The sequence below is a fragment of the Dicentrarchus labrax genome, unplaced genomic scaffold (genome assembly GCF_905237075.1).
Source record: "Dicentrarchus labrax unplaced genomic scaffold, dlabrax2021, whole genome shotgun sequence".
In the NCBI taxonomy this organism is placed as follows: domain Eukaryota; kingdom Metazoa; phylum Chordata; class Actinopteri; family Moronidae; genus Dicentrarchus; species Dicentrarchus labrax.
In genome coordinates, this window is record NW_026136707.1 from 12062729 (window position 1) to 12083445 (window position 20717).

The 20717-nt window shown below is 38.6% G+C and overlaps 2 protein-coding genes across 4 annotated transcripts; one reads left to right on the plus strand and one right to left on the minus strand.

Moving 5' to 3' along the window:
- The first annotated feature begins 430 nt into the window (after positions 1–430).
- On the plus strand, positions 431–6354 carry slc25a40 (solute carrier family 25 member 40). 2 transcript variants are annotated; one of them, XM_051406944.1, is made up of 10 exons: positions 431–632; positions 847–951; positions 1791–1850; positions 1938–2044; positions 2468–2535; positions 2906–3030; positions 4092–4375; positions 4514–4595; positions 5338–5412; positions 5723–6354. In XM_051406944.1, exons 2-10 carry the CDS (start codon positions 852–854, stop codon positions 5854–5856), a joined length of 1035 nt encoding a protein of 344 aa, XP_051262904.1. In that variant the 5' UTR covers positions 431–632; positions 847–851; the 3' UTR covers positions 5857–6354. The 2 variants fall into 2 exon arrangements, with proteins under 2 accessions (XP_051262904.1, XP_051262903.1); XM_051406943.1 differs by having other exon boundaries at positions 437–632; positions 844–951.
- A 217-nt stretch (positions 6355–6571) lies between these two features.
- On the minus strand, positions 6572–19759 carry rundc3b (RUN domain containing 3b). Of its 2 annotated transcripts, XM_051406941.1 has the most exons (11): positions 19526–19759; positions 14311–14426; positions 14025–14158; positions 13046–13131; positions 12729–12818; positions 11662–11742; positions 10728–10902; positions 10264–10421; positions 8843–8989; positions 7984–8105; positions 6572–7903 (listed from the first exon to the last, which is right to left on the minus strand). In XM_051406941.1, exons 1-11 carry the CDS (start codon positions 19618–19620, stop codon positions 7758–7760), a joined length of 1350 nt encoding a protein of 449 aa, XP_051262901.1. In that variant the 5' UTR covers positions 19621–19759; the 3' UTR covers positions 6572–7757. The 2 variants fall into 2 exon arrangements, with proteins under 2 accessions (XP_051262901.1, XP_051262902.1); XM_051406942.1 differs by lacking the exon at positions 19526–19759 and having other exon boundaries at positions 14301–14393.
- Positions 19760–20717: the final 958 nt, after the last annotated feature.

Below are 20717 nucleotides of genomic sequence, written 5' to 3' on the forward strand. Positions count from 1 at the left end.
GCACTAAGATACCAAATTACACTCACAGATTTGGTTTGTCTAACAGATTTTATTCTTGAACAAAACAGGTTTTATGTGCTGTACGTTGCTGTCATCCTCTCCATACGTCCATCCTCTCCATACCTTCGAGAGACTGAGAAGTGGTTTGTTTTTACGGGAACTACTCAAACCTGGCAACACCGGACATAAGTAAACGCAGCCTTTGTGTTTGCGTGTGACGTTTCCACATTACTGTTAAATAAAATAAATACACACATTAAATAAAAACATCAAAAAAATAGTTTGATTCAGAAACACATTTTATACACTACACAACGTTTACATACGTGTTTTTATATAATTTATTCCGTTTAATGTAACGTTAACGTGGACAAAAAAATTCGGAAAAAGTTCAAGAATGTGCTACGCTGAAATTAAAATTGCGTAACATTGGTCCTCTTGTAATGTCTGCTGTGATGTAAACCGACCAGCTCGGTAGGGTTACAACCCCTTCACACACACACGTGTATAAAGCTAGCATTTCCTTCTGGGGCCCGTAGGATAGTAAATGTCACACTGTCGGGAAACTACAAACCCTGAGAGGAATGAGTGTGTTCATGGAGGACTTTGTTAATGCTGAGGTCCTTTAGCAGGTAGGAAGTTGAGCTAAATTAATGAGCTAACTGAGGCTAACCAAAGAGCTGTCTTCATCATGTAATGTGACGGCACCTGAAATTATAATGTAATAACGTACTAACCGCGCTAATTTAGTTAATTTGGTCAAACGTTATTGTACACATGCTACCTAACATACAGCTTTAAATGATTCTAATGTCGTATCTGTATCTGTGTGTTTTCTTTAAGAAGACAGTATGAGTGGTCAAAGTCCTGCTCCTTCAGCCAGTAATGGCATTACTCCTCTCCAGCAGATGGTGGCGTCCTGCTCCGGAGCCCTCCTCACATCTTTGTTTGGTGAGATACCCTGACTGACACATCACAGGATGGTCATGTGTTTTTTTTTTTTTTTTAATCACTTGAATGGTGTCTTTAATTATTATGCAACAGTACTGATAATAATCTGCTTACCTGTTCTTCCAGGCAGTCACTAGTTTCTGTTCAATTCAACACATTATGAAAATCAACTTAAAAAAAGACTTGAAATCTACATCTCAGTTGCCACTTTATTACGTACACTTAGATAAAACTACTATACTGTTTTAAAGAGGCGTTGACTCAAGTTTACAGTCATTTGTAAACATTGTGATGCGGCTGTGTTGTAATGTTCAACAGCCTCCAAAGTGACCGTGGAGTTGAATCAACCCCCCCTTAAAACAGTTTTATGTATTGATTTATTGCAGGGGTGATGTATTACACTGCACTACTTTATGCTGTACCCAGAACTATCTAATAATCTATCAGATGAGTGTAGTTTGGACAATCCACAGTGAACATTGTGGGGGCTTTTACATTTTCTGTTAAAGGTACTGTATCATTTTTGTGGCGGTGATGCTGATGAGAAGCTGAATCAAGTTTCAAATTTATGAACATTTTCATAGTGTGCTGAGATGAAACATAATTAAGTTGCCTGAAATGTCAGAAAACATAAAAAAAATCAGTTTTGCTCCTGTAAGTTGTTGTCATGTTACATTTTACCTCATCTGACATACTTCACTAACAATTCAAACACATGTACAAGCATCTGTGTATTATATAAGTACAGTAGATCTACATTCTACAAAGAAAGACAACATTTATACGGTTTTCCTATTGTCATCCACAGAGGTTATTAATAGGTTTCTGCTTCTTTTCAGTCACACCTTTGGACGTTGTGAAGATCAGACTGCAAGCACAGAAAAATCCCTTCCCCAAAGGTATAATGAATATGGTCGAATATGATGTTTATTAATACCTTAAATGTAAGATGCTCACGTGTGTTTTTAAAAAAAAATGTCTTTCAGGGAAATGCTTTGTCTACTGCAATGGACTTATGGACCACATATGTGTGTGTGAAAACGGCAACTCCAAGGCCTGGTACAAAGCCTCCGGTCACTTTAATGGCACACTGGTAAAAGAAATCACATTACACATCAAACGTCACTATTTAATTCAATTCAATTCAATTCAATTCAATTCAATTCAATTTTATTTGTAGAGCGCCAATTCATAACAGAAGTTATCTCAGGACACTAAATAGAGCAGGTCTAGACCGAACTCTTTAAAACATTACAGAGACCCAACAGTACCACCATGAGCAAGCACTTGGCGACAAGGGCAAGGGCAACTTTTGGTTAGTTTTAACCAAAATAAAAGGTTGAGGTTTAGGGTTACTAGTCAGACAAGTTCCCTATTGTGTTTGTGTTTTGATTTAGTGTCTGATAGAGCCTGTTTTTGTATAAGTGTGAAGTAGAGCTGCACAGTCATATTGTGACAGAAAACTGCCAACAGCACGTCTTCCTTTCAACACTGACTCTTCTCTGCATCTCTGCAGGATGCCTTTGTCAAAATAGTACGCCGAGAAGGAGTAAGGGCATTATGGAGTGGGCTGCCTCCAACCCTGTGAGTGTGAAGTCTTCTGTGTCTCTTTTAGTCCCTCGTGGATCTTCATTCTGCCTACTCGCCTCTTAAAGCCGAGTTATTGTGCAAATGTGGTTGGTCGACAGTCGTTTAGCCTTTAGCTGATGTGCTCATTAAGGGAGCTTTCGTTTGAAGTTGTACCAATTAGTGGCAAACCACCTACGGTTTTCTTGAAGGCTGATTACCAAAGATTGATTTATGTTAAGTATTATCGTAATGGAAATTTCTTTAATAAATTACGTTTGTTAATTTATAATTAGTGTTGTTTTTGTGGTTGACTTTTTCCCTGCCTGGAATAATTCTAGATGGAAACCTAATTTATGGATATTTCCCTGTATGTGCCTGTCTCCAGTGTGATGGCAGTGCCAGCTACAGTGATCTACTTCACATGCTACGACCAGCTGTGTGCAGCGCTGAGGGTCAGGATGGGAGACTACTCTCAGGAGGCTCCTCTCCTGGCTGGAGCTATCGCTAGAGGTGAGCTGACTGCTGTCGTGTCACTAAAGAGAACAGGACAGATTACAGCTGTCACAGAGCATCAGTGGAAAGTGTTGCACAGTTTAACATCTGTTGGAGTTGCATCCAATAATTATTGTTTACAGAATGGAACTTATCCATTATCCGTTAGAGTATAAGTTAATTTATATTGCTGTATTTTTAATATGCTCGTGGTTTAATTTCCAGATTAATATCCACCCACACTTTTTGCCCTACAACCCTGAGTTTCTGTAAATTCATCCTACATCCTAGATTTAATTTTGAAAACATACATATTCTGACACAAATATGACCCTGACTTGGTTCAACTCTGTTTTTAATAAAGGCCCATGAGCAATTATAAAAAAGTGTCCTATCAAATAAAGACATAAAAAAGCCATCTTAATAACTTCTGATAATTTATCTTATATGCTGTATTTAGAGGGACTTTGTAACATCTGTCCAGTGACTGTAGCTCATTCACGATTCCTTGAGTACCATGGAAGTACCTGATAAATTAATTGGAATGACCAGGTATCCTGAAAGAATCTATGTTGTCCTGGAAAATTGTTATTGTATTTTAGCCTGTGCTGTAGCCAAATTAATGTTGTGGTTCAAGGAAAATTCAGAAAGCAGAACAATCATCTGTGGTGAGAACAGCCAAGCGTGGCACAAAAGCGAGATGACACAGAGTGAGTGCTGCCCTGTCCTGTCAAGAAAAACTCCTGGAAAATGTCCTGGAAAGGTCCAGGAAAACTATTTCTTAAAAAAAAAACCTCATGGCTAACTCTCATTTACAGCAGTGTTTTATCAATGTCCACTGTCCCTGCGAAATAAACCAAGTAAAAATATTATTTATATATTTTAAAAGAGTGAGAGAGAGAGAGTGAAGGTGAAGATGATAACAATTTGCTTGATGATTATTCATAAAGAGATACACTACTCTCTTAAACTCAAAAAATTGTTTTTCAGTGACAATTAAGCTTTTTTTTAACTCTCAATGACATGTTACCTGGTGTGTTTTGAACTTTTTCTCTTTGTTTTCTCTGTGTGTTCGTCAGTGGGTTCAGCGACAGTCATCAGCCCTCTGGAGCTGATCCGTACGAAGCTGCAGTCTCAGAAACAGTCGTACAGGGAGCTGAGCGACTGCATCCGCTCAGCAGTGCAGGCAGAAGGCTGGCTGTCTCTTTGGCGGGGTTTGGGGCCCACGCTCCTCCGAGACGTGCCCTTCTCTGCCATGTACTGGTACAACTATGAGAATGGCAAGAGCTGGCTATGTGAACGGTATAACGTCAGAGAACCCACGCTTACCATTACCTTCGTATCTGGAGCAGTGTCTGGCTCTGTAAGTGTGTCTAAACAGCATTCAGCGTCTCAACCTGTACACGAGGACATTGATTAATGTGACAGAGAATATCACAATCCATAAATGAACTGTAATCTGATTATGAATCTAGTAATTAACTATTTCCATTTCTTTCAGATTGCGTCCATTGTAACTTTGCCTTTTGATGTTGTTAAAACGAGAAGGCAGGTGGAGCTGGGAGAGCTACAAGCAAAGAATTGTAATTACAGCATTAAACTTTTATTGCTCCTCAATATTGCAAATGTTGTACATCAGTGGATTCCTAACCAGTACTTTTACCTGAAGTGGTACCTTGGCAGCATGAATATATATACACATTTTACATTTAGGTGGAAAATCAACACATAAATAAGATTATAATTTGGTGTCAGGCTGATCTTTTGTACACAGAAGATAACCATAAACTACCACCCATGATATCCATTACTTTTATCCAACTCAACGTCTCTGCTTTCTGCTCTCAGCTCTCAATTGCAGCACTCAATGTTAAGATGTTTCATATGTCTGAGGTTGGTGGGAAGTGGTTAAGTGGTTCCAGACATTGATCACTGTATCCGCTAGTATATAATTAATCTAATCATTGATTGGCCAGTCATTACAAACCTGGATTGCTTTAATTTGAAATTTCCCTCTTAAATGACAATATAAGAGATCCCAAATTTTCCAAACATACCAAATACGTCAGGCTGAATTTTGAGTCTAAACATCCTGTAGCCTCAATGAAGAGTTAGAACAAGCTGATGCAGAATATATATGTAACGCTGTCAGACGGTGTGGAATAATATGATTATTCCTACATTAAAGCTACTTAAGGGGAAACGACAAGAAAATGTTTGTGTTAAATGAACACATTTGAACACTGCTTCACATTACTGAAACTATATCTGGTCAGTTTTTAAAAGGACTTAATGGCTTGTTTTACGATGTCTTTGTCTTTTCAGTGTCCTGTCAGGTCTCCACCTTCAGTGTGATGGGCAGAATTGTGGCGCAGGACGGCTTTGGTGGACTGTTTGCAGGTAGAAACTTTTGTCATGTTTTGTGAATCATTGTAGTAATATCTAACTAAATGTTACATAATCACTCACCTGGACTATCCGTCGCACATTGCAAATATCCCTTTATGTTTCATACTGTGAGCAAACTGTACAGCTGTACAATCATATTCTACATGTTTCTTTTTTTGTCTTTATTTCATCTTTATTTAAGTTTTCCTCATACTATGTTTATTGTTATGCACCAATATACAAAGGCAAATTCCTTATATATGAAAACCTACTTGGCAATAAAACCGATTCTGATCCTGATTATCTGTTGCCTCCCTGCCAGGTTTCCTCCCCAGGCTGATCAAAGTGGCCCCGGCCTGTGCCATTATGATCAGCACTTACGAGTTTGGAAAGGCCTTTTTCCGCAAACACAACCAGGAGAGGATACTCAGGCCGCTGCACACCAGCAACACCTGATAGTTTTCCTGTCATTTCCCTCTAAACCAAAACACTGAAGCAATTATTACTAGACTATACCTGAAATGAAAAGGCTTGTTTGCCAAATTAAAAACACAAGCAGAAATGGAAGATAAAAAGACCAATTTCTGCATTAAAAGGTATTTTAGATGATAAAAATGTATATTAAATGCATTTCTATTAGTATTTATAAATTAATATTCTATGGTTTTATGTTCACTGTTAAAGATCCTGTGCGCACAACAAATCATGTTTAAATCATGTGCTTCTTGATACATTCATCAGCCAGCAGATGGCAGCCACAGTTTTGTTAATAATATGTAATTTTCCAGGTCCCATGTGTGGCTGTCTCTCTGGGATCATGTGCACTGTGCCTTTAGTCTTTATATTAGAGATGTAAGATTAATCCCCCCCCCCACCTTTTTCCCACCAGATGTTTTGCACTTCCACTCCTGTAACATGTGAATAAATGTGTGACAGACACACACACAAAGAGCATGTCAGCATAGTGTGATTGTAGAGCTATGTGAGGTTTTTTTCAGTTCGACACGAGACTCTTGATAAAGACTGTGACGCATGTAAACTCTATGAAAGTGTGACACCACAAATGTTCAATATACATACCTGAGGTTCTTTTCATCCATTGAGTTTATAAAAGCTTTATCAGCACATTGTTCATTGTCGGCAGGAGATATAAATGTCAATATCAAATTCCCACTGTTTGAGTAAGTGGAGTTTATTCAAAACAAAGGATTAAAAAGGCAAAGAAATCTAATAAAACATCTGCTGTAAGTCTGTGCAATGTCTGCTGGAACGAGCTAAAGGCAAAGTCATGAGTTCAGTGCTGAGGTACACAGCTAGTCAGCAATAATACAAATTACATTTATACTGATATTCTGCAAACACAGTTGTTTCTCTTTCTCAATGTCTGTTTCAAGATAACACAGACCATTATTCAGTGGTAAGAATGATCTACTTGTGGTAACTAGCCATTAAAATACTGCATTTGAATATTTAAAGGGAATAATAACAATAGTCTGTCTGATAAAGCTAAACTTTAAAGTAAACCCATAACTGACGGGTGAATATTAATCATAGTGATCATTACCTGAGAACCAAACCATGTGATACTGCTTTATGCACAACATTGACTACATAAGATGATTATAAAAAAGAAAGGTGAAAGAACATTTACATAATGCAAAATTCTGATGACATAATCCGACAAAAGTGTCCCGTCCGTAACCATCATGATCATAAATCAAAGAAATGGCAATATTTAAAAAACAACTTTAAGATGGCAGCACAAACAGCACAGAAGATAATAAATTCACAGTGACGAGAGACTAAACACTGACCAAGGCTTACAGGATGTTTGAGTTCTCTTCTAATCTCTGTTCTGATCAGTCAGTATTTTCAGCATGCTATAATCTCCATGCTATAAACCGTCTTCGAGAGGGGTGAAAACACTTAATCACTGTCCTCTCAATACTGTAACATGACATTGTAATTCTTACATCCACTTTCTATTTTTTAATTTATTACAAAGAAGGGGGGGGGGGGACAATCGATGCTTCACAGATAAACACCAACAAAACAAAATAATTTAAACAGTTCGATGAAGTTACAGCTGCAGATCCTCTATAAAGAGGCAGGGGGTTGTTTCAACTGAATAGTACATTAATAAGACATTATTCAGCCTGATGGAGTTGAGTTTTAACACAATTTAAAGAACATACTACAACAACTTGCAAACCTGACCTCCATCTGTTAAAGCTCTACGCTCCACATACGGAACACAAACGTCTACAAACAGCAAATCAATATCCCAAACATTTACAAAGTTCCTGGATTGTCTGGCTGTGGTGGTGTCTGGGTTTTTTTTTTTTTTTTTCTATTCCCTATGAAGGAGTGATGCCCGGGCTGCTGATCTCTGTGGCAGGACTGGCCAAACACTCGCTGGACTTCAGGCTGGCTAGAGACTTGTAGCTGGCGACGGAGGTCAGGGAGCCACACAGACCTCTTAAAGATGGAGTTTCCTCTTTACCTGAAAGACATGATGCACAGACTTCAGGCTCATGTCAGAGCGGAGACCCTCCTGGACAACGTCGCTTGAAGGAGACGTACCTTGGTGGGGCCAGTGCGTGCCGGCCGGCCTGGCCTCCAGACTCAGCGTGTGTGACGGTTCGAGAGAAGTCTGGGAGAGGCTCATGTCTGCAGACAGCTGCTCCAGACTCTGGAAACTCTTCCTGCAAAGAGAGGATAGCAGATCAGTAACAGAACACAGAACTGGGGCTGAAACAATTAGTCAATCAACAGAAAATGATATAACAAGCATTTGTAGAATTTATTGATTTAATTAAGTAATTAAACAAACAAAAATATCAAACATTTGATTCACAAAATGGATGATTTGCTGATTTTCTTATGAACTGTAAATTGAATACCTTTGAATTTTAGACGGAAACAATCTTCTTGGGTCATGAGACATTTTTCACCATTTTCTGACATTTTAGAGACTAAACAATTACTTGTATAATCAAATAATGTTTATGTTTTTTGTTATTAAATTCTTGCAAATTATTAAAGGGTACATCGTTTTTGTGGTTTAATATAACCAATAACAGACGATATACAGAGATAAATACATCACAAATAGAGTACACAGATTAGAATCTGTAATGTGTAAATATTTCCACTCCCTCTCAGCTCCCATTTGAGCCGCTGATCCCAGCCACTGATAATCCAATGTCAATATATCTACATATGCCACCACACCACTGACTTCCATCTAGTTGCTGGCAACCTTTTTTGCTGCAGTAGATGCAGCAAACCATAGTTTGAGTTAGACTAATCATTAAATAACAATATTTGTGAGGAGCAGGGGAAGAGAAATCCAGAAATCTGTGCATCAGGTAATTAGTTGCAGCCCTAGACACAACCAAACTAAACCTGGAAGCTGAAGGAAGTCAACTTATCCACATACTCCTCCCACTGTCCCGTGCTCTTCCTGTACAGCAGCGTGTCCAAGGCAACGGCGTTGGCATCCAGGGCGACAGGAGACGGCCACTGATTGGTCAGATGGGCTGTCAACTCTTGTCTGGACCGCAAATCATTGTTCTTCAGCACTGTCCTAAAAGGTAAGTGTCCAAAGTTAGAAACAATGTATTGATTAATAAAAGGAAGGGAGTCATTTAATGCATTCAATATAATCTGCACAAATACATAAATAACATAACACAAAAGACTGAAAACTGTACACAGAAAAAAAGACTAAAAGCTCATAGAATAGGCTATTATTCCCTCATCACAGATGCATCAGTATCAGTTGTGACAAGAAAAGGTGTCACAAGTACATATATAGTTTTTCCATTAAAGAGCACGGACAGGTTTATTTCATCTTGGTCACAATTATGTGAATTATGTGTATATTTAAAACCAATTTAAGGGATTATTGGTAGAGTGTTGGTGTAAACAAAAAGAATATCAGCCAATATATAGGATCAAATATTTTTAAATCACAAACATTGGTCAGGCTGTACAAATCGGCTATTTCATCCTCACTGTCAAAATCATAAACCTGTCTTGTCATGTTGTCAAACACAGGAAATCTCCGACACCTGTCACTATATTTATAGTATATATATATTATAATATTTACAATTTATACAAAAAGGGATAAAAAATAAACCAAAAACAAACAAAACAAAACCAAAGGAAACCCACCCTGTTAGATCAGTTCATCATCCATCATTTTGTCATTATATCTGTCACTCTTTCTTTAAAATTCAAACCTTTGTGGAGTATTTTTATTTTGTATCTTAAATCGTCTCTGATCACACTTCTACCTGCATGTTTACTCTCTCACACACACAGACACAGACTCACACTGTCACTCTCACAGTCAGTTGTAGTCAGCGCCTCACGCTTCGTGTCACTTTGCTTTTCACTCTATTTGCATTTGAAAACATCCACTGACTCATCACACTGGCTTGAGACTGCAACTTCATTTCCAGAGATCGTGACACAAATCCTCCGGACAGACTTTGTAGCCGACATTGAATCAGTGATCAAATAAAGAGAAAGCGTTTTCTCACTGGTTGGAACATTAATGGAAATTAATGGAAAGACACAGCGCTGAGGCGGCTTTTCCTCTTGGCTAAAAGCAGCACCCACTGCAACGGATTCGACGACACACAAATAACAAACTGCCTGCAACCTCCAGGCTTCTCGCTGTTTCCTGAATGTCAAATTCACAGCTGGATGTGTTGCAAAGTCCTCTCCACCTCACTGTCAGCGACCTTACATGCACTGGCTGACGAACACTAAAAACACACACACACACACACACACACACACACACACACACACACACACACACACACACACAGCTGGGGCTGAACTTACAGTTGGTCCTGTAGTTCCAGGATGATGTACTCAAGCTGCTCTTTTTCCAGTGTGTGGGACAGGTGAGTGTCTGCTAGGCTCTGCTGAAGAGCTTTGTTGTGAGACACAGCCTCTGACAGCTGGGCTTCTCGTAGACGCACCAGCTCTTCCAGGTAACCCTGAGACAGACACACAAGCACACACAGTTTCTCCTTTGTTTGTTTACTGCCATGAAGATACTGCTGTTTGCTGAATTATTTGTTTTGGCTCAAAGCAAATTAAATAACCAAAGACTGTGGCAGCTGAAGCCTCAGAGGGATGAAACATTACGGACGATGTGAGAAATAACATCTAGCCGAATGTGAGCTTACACATTTCCTCCTGGCATTTCACAAACCGAGCCCCTAATTATTATGCATCAAGCAAAATGTCACGCTGGCATATATTACCACCATTTGTTTATCCCAGACACACTGAGGTGCTACCTTCTGCTCCAGCGCCATGCGATACTTCTGCTCAAAGCGCTTGCACTTGCTGACCAAGTTGCTCTGCTCGGTGAAGATGGAGGCGGCGGTGGCCATTTTGTCGGGGGTGCTGCTCTCGCTGCCGCTGCTCCCCATAGTCCTCATCTCCTCCTCGTCACTGCTGATGCTGTCCGCACTGCACAAGGAGTTTGTCTCATGTTAGTACACATCCTATAGAATATCTGCCCCCCTGACCAAAGCTGAAGTCTTGCCTTCTATAGTTCAAACTTTTATATGAATTTTCACAACTCTGCTGTAGATAACAATGTAAATATCCCAATAAATATGACTTTGTAACATCTAATACTACCCCCACATGAAGAGACGCAGGCTATTCGACCAGTGCATGCTGAAATAAAGCTTGATACACATGAATTTATAGTTAAATTATATAATTTGGCTTGTCTGATCAGAACAGTTTGAAGTCAACAGCAGTCCTTTCATTCAACCATGAATAAAGCACAGCTGTTTGGCTTGTGTGTAAAAGCTCTCAGTTACATATCCAGTATCTTCGTAGAGCAACACAGAACATTATGCTCTGACATCTGCCCTCAGATACAATAGTAAAGCAGCTTGTTGTAACAAATGTCATTCTTAAGGGACCAGTGTGTACGATTCAGTGCCATCTAGTGCTGAAGCTGCAGACTGCAACCATTTGAATACAGCTCAACAGCTCATTCTAAGGTAACTTATTTTCAGGTGATTATACACTAATGAAAACATACCTACGAATATTAAATTAAATGTTTTTGCAAATAGATCCCCCTAAATGTTAGAGTTGTTCTGATACCATCAGATATTCCTCCAATACTGCCTGCCTAGTTGAACCTAACTGCTGACCCCTGCTATACACTAATGAAGGAACTGTGTGATGTTGTTATTTGTCCTCATATACCTCTGAGTGAACTTCAGGTAAGGAGTGTAGTCGATCACGGCCGGGCAGCTGCCGTCCACACCCTCTCCTTTCAGACAGAAGCTAAAGAGAGAAGACAAAAAGTCAAAGCACTGTCTCTTCTTTTACCAGATTCATAGCATACTCATATTACACACAGATGATCTCCATTTAACTACTTCTAAAACCAACAAGCTGTACCAGGGATGATTTAAGTGTCTCCTCTTAAAGTGGGTGAATACTTACACAAACAAGTATTTAGTATTTTATATTTTACTTTGTTGAGATCATGATGATGTTTTTACTTTGTCTTTTTCTGTTGATCAGAGTCCAAAAAAGCCAAATTAAATCTATTTCAATTGTAAGTAAGTTGTAAAACAATAAAACATGAAAACTGCCAAGGAAGATGGAAACTTTTTATGCTGTTTACTGTGTGTCCTTTCACCAGAATCAGACAAACTTAGTTTATATTTTAAGAGATTATCTATAACACCCTGCAATAAATCCAGATTTGTACTAATTTGGTTTTGTAGAAACAGACGTGCCAATTCTACTTGATGGTTAGTTTTAAGGACACTATTTTTATCACCGAGGATCACTATTCTTCTTTGCTACTGCATTTTCCTTGTGTTAGTTACATGATTTATATTTTAAAGCTTTCTCTCTGCACCTGCAGTTTAGGCAGCAACTCTCTGGCCTCTTTGTATCTCTGGTAGTTGCTTTATATTGCTTTAAAAACTGATAAAAATAGTGATCACCAGCCCGTCTCACTGCAATTTACTTAAGTCACTGCCTGAGTTGCTGATGCATTAGACGCATAAGGTATTTATAGTAGTAGTATTTCATCTATTATGTATTTCTCACTCAGGCAGGAGAAGGAGCTTTTTATTCAATCCACTTTTTCCTTTTTTAACTCTGTTAAGATCACATAATTCTTTTGGATCACCCTCAAAATTAGGGAAATAAAAGAGATTGTTACTTTTCCAATGACACAACACATTGACTGTGCAACATGGAGAGGAAACAGGACTGAAGAGTTGCAGTAAGACATACAAGTACATGATCAGTACCTGAAGTCAATGGTGTTAAGTCCAATGAGTGTGTCTGCTAACAGCCCCGCCTCCTCGCCCAGCATGATCGCTCCGTCCTCGTAAAACCTCCTACAGTCAACACACAGACACACAATATTCAATATACATACAACTCACACTCGTCTAGATGTAGTCAAATGACTAGGAATTAAAGAAAATGTAGAAGACGCAGGTGCAGCTGCAAGATTGTAAGAAGAATATAAGAGACCCTTCCTAAATACACTTGATTTGATAAAACATCTATAACTGGGTTGAAGGGGGAAACTGTCTGTACAGTATATGAACCACACTAAGACCTGGTTGTTTTGAAATCCCTCAGTGCAGATGAGATGTATTCTGACAATCTTTTCTCCATCAGGACCACTCTGATCCACGCCCTGCCCTGCAGAGAGAGAACATACAAAGTTGAGCTGTTAGTGGAATCACTTAAAAAGACAATCAGTAGCACAGGATATACTGGATAACAAGATCAAGAGTCCACAGCACTGACACTTAACTTAAGGCCTGCAGGATATTAGCAATCTTTGTCCAAATGTGTTGTTTTCAGCTGTATTTCTATTTCTATCTACCTGTACACTGGTCTGTGTGTAACATTGAGGTCAACTAAAAACCAGAGTCAGATTCCAAGTATGTGCACACATACTTCGCCAATAAAGCTGATTCTGTTTCTGTTTCAACTGCAAAGCTGCTTTTACTGATTCATAAAAAGAGTTCATGACCTGAGTGTGTGTGTGTGTGTGTGTGTGTGTGTGTGTGTGTGTGTGTGTGTGTGTGTGTGTGTGTGTGTGTGTGTGTGTGTGGGAGTGAGTGTGTGTGTGTAGAGAGAGAGAGAGAGAGAGAGAGAGAGAGAGAGAGAGAGAGAGAGAGAGAGAGAGACAGACAGACAGACAGCGGGTCTTGTTCTCACCTACAGCCTAACATTGTAGAATATTAGCTCCAGTTGTTTGCTCTCTTGCCCACGGGGTAAGATTGAGTCACGTTTTATGTGCATGTGTGGTCTTAACCTTTTTTTGACTGTGTTCCCTTTGTTCTTTTTTTAAGGGTTTAACGCAAACTAAGCTGAAATCACAAACTCCTGATTGTGCATTATGTGTGTGCTGTAGGTCCGGATACTTTCGGACTCATTGTAGTATATTGCTTAGATCATTACATTTTTGGCTTTTAATCAAATGCTCTGTTTTGTATTTGACTTTCTGATGTTTTGAAGATTCAAGTTATTTCCTTCTTTGCTGCCTCAGGTCGTTAAATGTTAAATTAAAAAAATTTTATCCTCACTTTAGCTCTCGATGAGCGCACATTCTCCATGCTCTCGATGCTTCGGATGCAGTTATGAGGGACTTTACTGCAGGCAGTTTTTATGTAATCCCAGAAACTCCGAGGACTCTCATAGCCAAACCAAGTTGTCTGACCTGAGACAAAAACAGAAGCGAACGAGACAGAGATTTATACAACCTTGAATCTGCCAATTTTAAAGATGAACAAAAGAAACTGAATTTTAGTGACGTTTATGTATCTGCGTGTATGCATGTGGATGAGAAGAAGGTTGCTTACGTTTTTTTACCTTTGAGTCGATGACTGAGGATGTGCTCTAGGATGGAAACAAAGTTGACAAACTCTGGAGATGAGTCATCTATTGTCTCAAAGCAGGAGCGGTCCAGCAGAGTCTTCACTGAAAACCTGATCACAGAAGAAGACGTACACACTGGTTTTAACATCAGCTGTTGGACCTGTAGCTTAAAAGGTAACAGTTTTACACACAGTAAGGAGCAAAGAGGATGTCAGCAAGGGTTATCTCAGCTTGGAGACTATAAATAAAACAAAAACACTGCATGTAAAAAGTTGGATATTTAATTTTTACCAGTTTCTGTAACCAAGTTCATGGAAGTAATCTGCCCTTTAAAGGCAGAGAGGAGTAACTATAGCAGAGGTTGAGGGGAAAACACAACAAACAAAATCAGATTTCAATCTACTATTTTTTAATGATTAATAATTGAAATTAATATAATAAATTAATGACCACACCAAACTGTGAATTCCACTAAATAATCGAAGTTACTGCTATTCTGCTAAGCTAACGTTAGGCTTGTTATCTTTTTAGCTGATTTTTATTCTCTGGATCTAGTTTCTGTATTATTTTTGTAGGACAACAAAAAGTTGTTTACCAAAAATTGATATATTTATCAATTTATTTACCAGTTGGGGGGCTTCAGTCATGGATAGCTGTGGTTCTCTCTTGTTAGCTTTAACAGGATTTGTCTCTCTTGCTTTACCTTGCTGTGCAGTTAACTGTGTTTCAGTTTTAACTGCACATTTGACATGATGTTTATGATATTTATCTATTAAATGTTATATGGAAGATCAATAAGTCAGAGTTTGGTCTTAACTATTTATTACTATGTAGGTCAGTAAGTATCCCTTTAAATGTGTGCAGGCTCCTTGTTACATCTAAATATCCCCAATAATGAACTACTTTCTTTGCAGCTGTCTGATCCTGAATGATGTCAAAGAGACACACAGACTGGTAATGTATATTTTACCAGATGCAAATAAGAGCCAACAAACAAAAAGAAGAATAATCTTATTTGACATATTAAAAATGATCTATTATTTAATTTATTTTCTCACTTTCAACTTTTAAAATTACAAGGCATGAAAAATAAACACATCTGGCCTCCACAGTTGTAATGAGGCTTTGATAAATCTAGATTAAACCAGTCGTAATGTGCGGCCCACTACGACAAGTCATGTGCACTGACCGACTGCTTAATCTGATTTCAACTAATTAGACAGGAAGGAGAGTTAATGGACAAGGCTACCATGTGTCGGTGTGTGCGTTCTGAAAATTCTGCCAAATTGTGTGTAGCCCTCAACGTCAGCTAAATAGTCTGACTTCATATCTCTCTATCTCGTTGCTTAGCAGCAGGGTGACCACAGAGTCTGTGTTTCCTGTGAAAGAAGGCAAGACTGATATATTTCATCTTATTTCCATAATAAGGGCTTTTAATCACATATTATTTATTAACTTTCACACACTTTGAAAAACACACCGGCTCCTCACAGCAGTTAAGGACAAATCCAATTTCCCCTCTGCGTGGAGTACATTGCACTTATCCTCTCGGTTATTACTTCTTTCATTATTCACGCACTAAAAACCTAAACACAATAACTAAATGTGAGAAAACCGAAAATCCTAAAAATAAACTGATACCGGATAAGCACATTATTCATAAGTTGTACCACTGTGAAGGTGGTTTTCATTGTATATATAAAAACTGTAACAGACACTAGAGACAAATTAGAACAATTGTATCATTGTATTAATAATCGAGGGGACTCAAACACAAGGTGGTTGTTTAGGATTTAAATGATGTGTGCTGCATAACTTGGGCTGAAATTATATTCATTTACACGTCACTTTAAGCTTGAATTATGTGCAACATCTCAATACATCATCATTCCATATCTGTCACACAGCACCGTAGATGAATGCCTTAATAGTTGTACTTGTATTTCAGTGTTAATTGTGTTTATACTTTGTACTTATACTGCCTGATGCTTTGTAAATATGTGTGTTCTTTCTATATTTGTAAATAAGTAGGATGCAACTGCAATGTCGTTGTCCGTGCACAGTGACAATTAAGTTCTTGAATCTTGACTCTAATATCTAATAAGTCTTGAAAGCCTCGAAAAAACGCTGTCCACCCACACAGCAGCATTCAGATGTAACTCCTGACGTTGTGTTTTCGACATGAATAGTGGAGTAGACGGTATTTGCGTCGAGGTGCTTGAAGTCGTGAGAGCCCTGTTGCTAGGCGACTGACAACAATAATCGACGTCAGCTTTGGTCCCTTTAAAAACAAAAAGGTGAATGGATCTCTTTTCTGCACTAAAAAAAGTTGTGCTTATGAATAAGAGACGTTACTCACATCCTTAAACTGGAGACAAGGTACATTTTAAACTCCACAAGTTAAAGCCACAAACACAGTAAACAAGACACCATTTGTGACATTAGGACAAACACAGGTGTTAATAATACAATTAATGACGGCTGAATTCCTGTTGGGCTTTCTAGGACATCATTAATGTTATTTATTAGTAACACCTGTGCTTTACCTGCTATAATGAGTCAAAATGCCTGCTGTGAAAAAGGCCTGTTGAAATAGGTCTCGCAAACCTACAGTACGTCAACAAAATCAGCTGTGAGGTTAATTAGGGTCTCCAGCTTGTCTAACGGGGGGGGGGTTCATTTCAGCATAGACTACCTTAAAGAACAGAGGTGATCAGGGACATTTATCACAGCATTAAAACAAGTTAAGAGGGTTGTTTTGCCTCAGATACAGAACCTGGATATCTGTAGAAAGAGCAGGTATTGTAGACAGATTCAGTTCTTCAGGTCAATTACAGACAAATAAAGTCAAACACTTCCTAGTTCTCTACCTATCCCACTTTAATAACATATTTCTAATTTAGAAATCTATTAAATACTAGTGACGGTGATGCTTTGGCTGTTGTATTATTATGAGTGTGTCTCAAACCTTTGTATAAATTATAAATTATAAATTTGTATAAACCATTTTTGTCTTAAAAAAAAATTGGTTAGAGCAAATATGGAGTCCAAACACTGAAATCAGCAGGGTTTATAAAGGACAGTGACGCTGGTGTCTTCAGTTGCTCTGGGTCGAACAGTATGTGGTTTATTTCCACAGCCAAAACATAAAAGAGCCTCTAGAGAACCTGTGATTAAAAAACAGCTGGCATCTTTTCATTTACAGGTGTGTGGTTGTGATAAAAAAGCGGCAGCCTTCCTCACATATTCTACTCCCAGCAGCGATCTGCACTTTTCTGAAAGCTTAAATCACCTAACAGGCAGCAGACTGCTGGCGGGCCAGTCGATAGCCGCACTCATGCAGTGCAGACAGGCATTGTTTGAATTCTACTGAAGATCCTTGAGTTTCCAAAGATACCAAACATGTATACAAGGTTGATTTGAAGGGAAAATGTTTATAAATGATACACACAAGACTTTATAGCCATCAACTTTCAGTCAGTGTTGCACATCATGTATAGTTTAAATAAAGAACTGCAACAAGCCGATGCAGAATATACATGCTACTAGGGCAGCATTAGTCTACTGATCCTTTCTTAATTTATCATTTTGTCTATAAAAAGGTCAGAAAAATGCTATAAAATAGATAATTAAAATATCCCAGAGCCCAACATGCCTTTAAAATCGCTTGTTGTTAAGTTTACTATCATATACAACAAAGAAAAGCCTCAAATCTCCACATTTGACAGGCTGGAATCAGTGAATATTTGGGATTTTTGCTTAAAAATTATAATATATGAAATTATTAATCAATTATCAAAATAGTTGCTGATTAAGTTTTCTGTTAATCAGCTCTATAAGATACTATCTCACAGTGTGGAAGAAGACCACCTAAACACTCCTTCTGTTTAGTTTTGTTCAATCTTTCTTTAACTGCAGTAACATTTCATCTTCTCCTCACTCATTTTGCCAATTTATCGTCACTTTTTTCTGACTTTTCTCCCTCCTCCGCCAGTGTCAGTCAGCGAGTTGAAGGCTGGTGCGGAGGCAGAAACAGGCGGGAGAGGAACAGCCTGATCAGCAAAGGAGCGCCTGTGTCTAATTACTCTCCCTTTACATCTGTTTCAAGTGACATTAATGGAGGAAGGCATGCCGAGCACAGTCACACCTGATTGTCCTGAAGCCTGGAAATTATACTAGTTCTTTAGTAAACTACTAGACTTGTCCCTATAAGGGCTGAGCAGACACCAGCTGCAGCAGGTGGTGCATTATCAGTTTGTTTTCTGACACTTTCTCTGTGTCTCTTCATCTTTTCTCTGTATCCCCTTTCTCTGACCCTTTCAACTCTTTGGTTTCAAACGCACCACGGGGACTGTCAGTAGTTAACTGACATCTGTCAGCAGCACAGAGAGGACCACAAATCAATAATCAGAGCAGAGAGCTTTTCACTTCAACTGACAAAAGAGGAGGCGGAGGAGAAAGAGGCAGTGTGCACACCTCAGCATTATTAATGCAGTGAGGACAACAAGGTCATGTCCTCAGTGTTGTTTTTGTGTTTACTGTAAATCATTCACATCAACACCCCAGTGCATTGTTTTATGGACTTAAAATATCTTTAAATTTGAGTTTGAGGCAGTATTTATCTGCTACATGGCAGCGTGGAACTGTATTTAAGACAGTCACTAAAGGGAAATTAAACACAATATATATATGCATAGTTACATGACCAGTTTCCAAATTGTCTTTAAAGGATAATCCAAATTCTTTAAGGAGGGGTGGGGTTGTGATGGAGGACTCCTGGTATTTCTAAAATCTTAAGCCTTAATGCTACACTGGACAAATTATGAGGGTAATTAAAACTAAAATGTGAATGCATGAATGTTTAATGGAGGATTGTGGATGCTGCTTGCTGGTGGGCGTTTATATGTATTTAAGTGAATGGAAGAGATGATTATAATGTACAAAAACAAACACAATAGAGGTAACCAACCAGCTCATATATTCATATTTTCTCAATAATATTTTAATGCAAACTCATGCAACAAAGACATGATTTCTTCTGCATGAATATTGAGTCCTTTAAATAAGGATGGAGTCAGGTGTAGCCTCCTCAAGCTAACCTCAAACAAACGAGTGCCTCTGATATTATTAAATCTGCCGTCAGAGGCAGACGCTGTTTCATCCTCCCTGTCACAGAAAGAAAGGAACCGTGTTGATGAGGGATTCCCACCTGCACACCGTGAGCAGGTTCCTCCTCTCCACCGCGGCGCTCCTGCCCGCGCCCCGCTTGCGGATGAGATGCAGCCCCACGCCGAGTGACGCCATCCCGACCCCCGACAAGGTCCGAGGCTGCGGCCGCTCCGCTCCCTCTGCACCAGGGCAGGACCAGCTGCCTCCGTCAGCCCGGAGGAACGCACGCTGCTCGGCTGAAGGGAGGAAGGAGGGAGGGAGGGGTCCAGAAGGAGAAAACCTGTGTCAAGTCAAATGGTGTATGACTTCTGGTTGAGACCTTCAAAATAAATGTTCACATGGCACCTGACTCGATATCAGAAATAAAATATATAGTGTATATATGGATATTGCTGCATTAAAGCCAATTCCAACACGTTTTTAATTTACATTTAATTTAAAGATTAGGCAAAAAACAAACACGTTCTATAATATAACAAATCCAAATATAATTGAGTATATAATGACGTCAGACTGCAGAAAACTTAGATAAGATAACTGAAAACTGAAATTAACTGAGACTACGACAAAATCATGATAAACATTCAAATTGTCCTATTTACTGTATTTATTTTCTAAGGAGGATGTTCATACTGTTAAAAGTAAATTTTGTAAACACACACAGGTCCAATCCTGGTAGATGTCATGCATATTCTTTATGATTTGTAATAATAATAATAATAATAATAATAATAATAATAATACAATTCAGTACAGAATTCAGGCTTTTATGAAGGAAAATAAAATTAACAGTAAGTAAACTGAGTAAATAAAATATCTTAAATACTATTTTCAGGTTTAGTCATACTTTTCAATTTAAATGTAGTTTTTGTTCTTTAATGTCATGCTATCAATCCATATCACATTTTTTACAGGTTGGGTTTTTTTACCTGAGAGTTTCTCTCCACATTTCATGCTGTTTTTCCACTAAACACCGATTTTCACATGCAAGCCTAGTTTGGCCTGAACTTTTATTTTGAAGGTGAACCGGTAGTGTGATGTTAATAAAGGATGTTGTTGTTGACAGTAGAGGGTCCTGGCAGAAGAGTGAGATGATTTCAGCCTGTCATCAGTGTGAGAGGTTAAATAAAGGTGTGAGTGGCTGCCTGTCATCAATACACTGAACATTGTCTCATGTGTATGTTTTAATTGAGCCTGTTTGTAAAAAGCTGATTCATCCAACAAATGAATGA

Bases quoted from the DNA above. Each gene is read 5' to 3' on its own strand.
- slc25a40 (XM_051406944.1), top strand. From the start codon at position 852: ATGAGTGGTCAAAGTCCTGCTCCTTCAGCCAGTAATGGCATTACTCCT. The intron at 952-1,790 runs GTGAGATACCCT...GCTTCTTTTCAG, and splicing joins CCTCCTCACATCTTTGTTTG to TCACACCTTTGGACGTTGTG. The intron at 3,031-4,091 runs GTGAGCTGACTG...TGTGTTCGTCAG, and splicing joins GGCTGGAGCTATCGCTAGAG to TGGGTTCAGCGACAGTCATC.
- rundc3b (XM_051406941.1), bottom strand. From the start codon at position 19,620: ATGGCGTCACTCGGCGTGGGGCTGCATCTCATCCGCAAGCGGGGCGCG. The intron at 10,903-11,661 runs GTATATGAGGAC...CTCCTTGTGCAG, and splicing joins TACCTGAAGTTCACTCAGAG to TGCGGACAGCATCAGCAGTG. The intron at 8,990-10,263 runs GTAAGTTCAGCC...CTTACCTTTTAG, and splicing joins CTGGAACTACAGGACCAACT to GACAGTGCTGAAGAACAATG.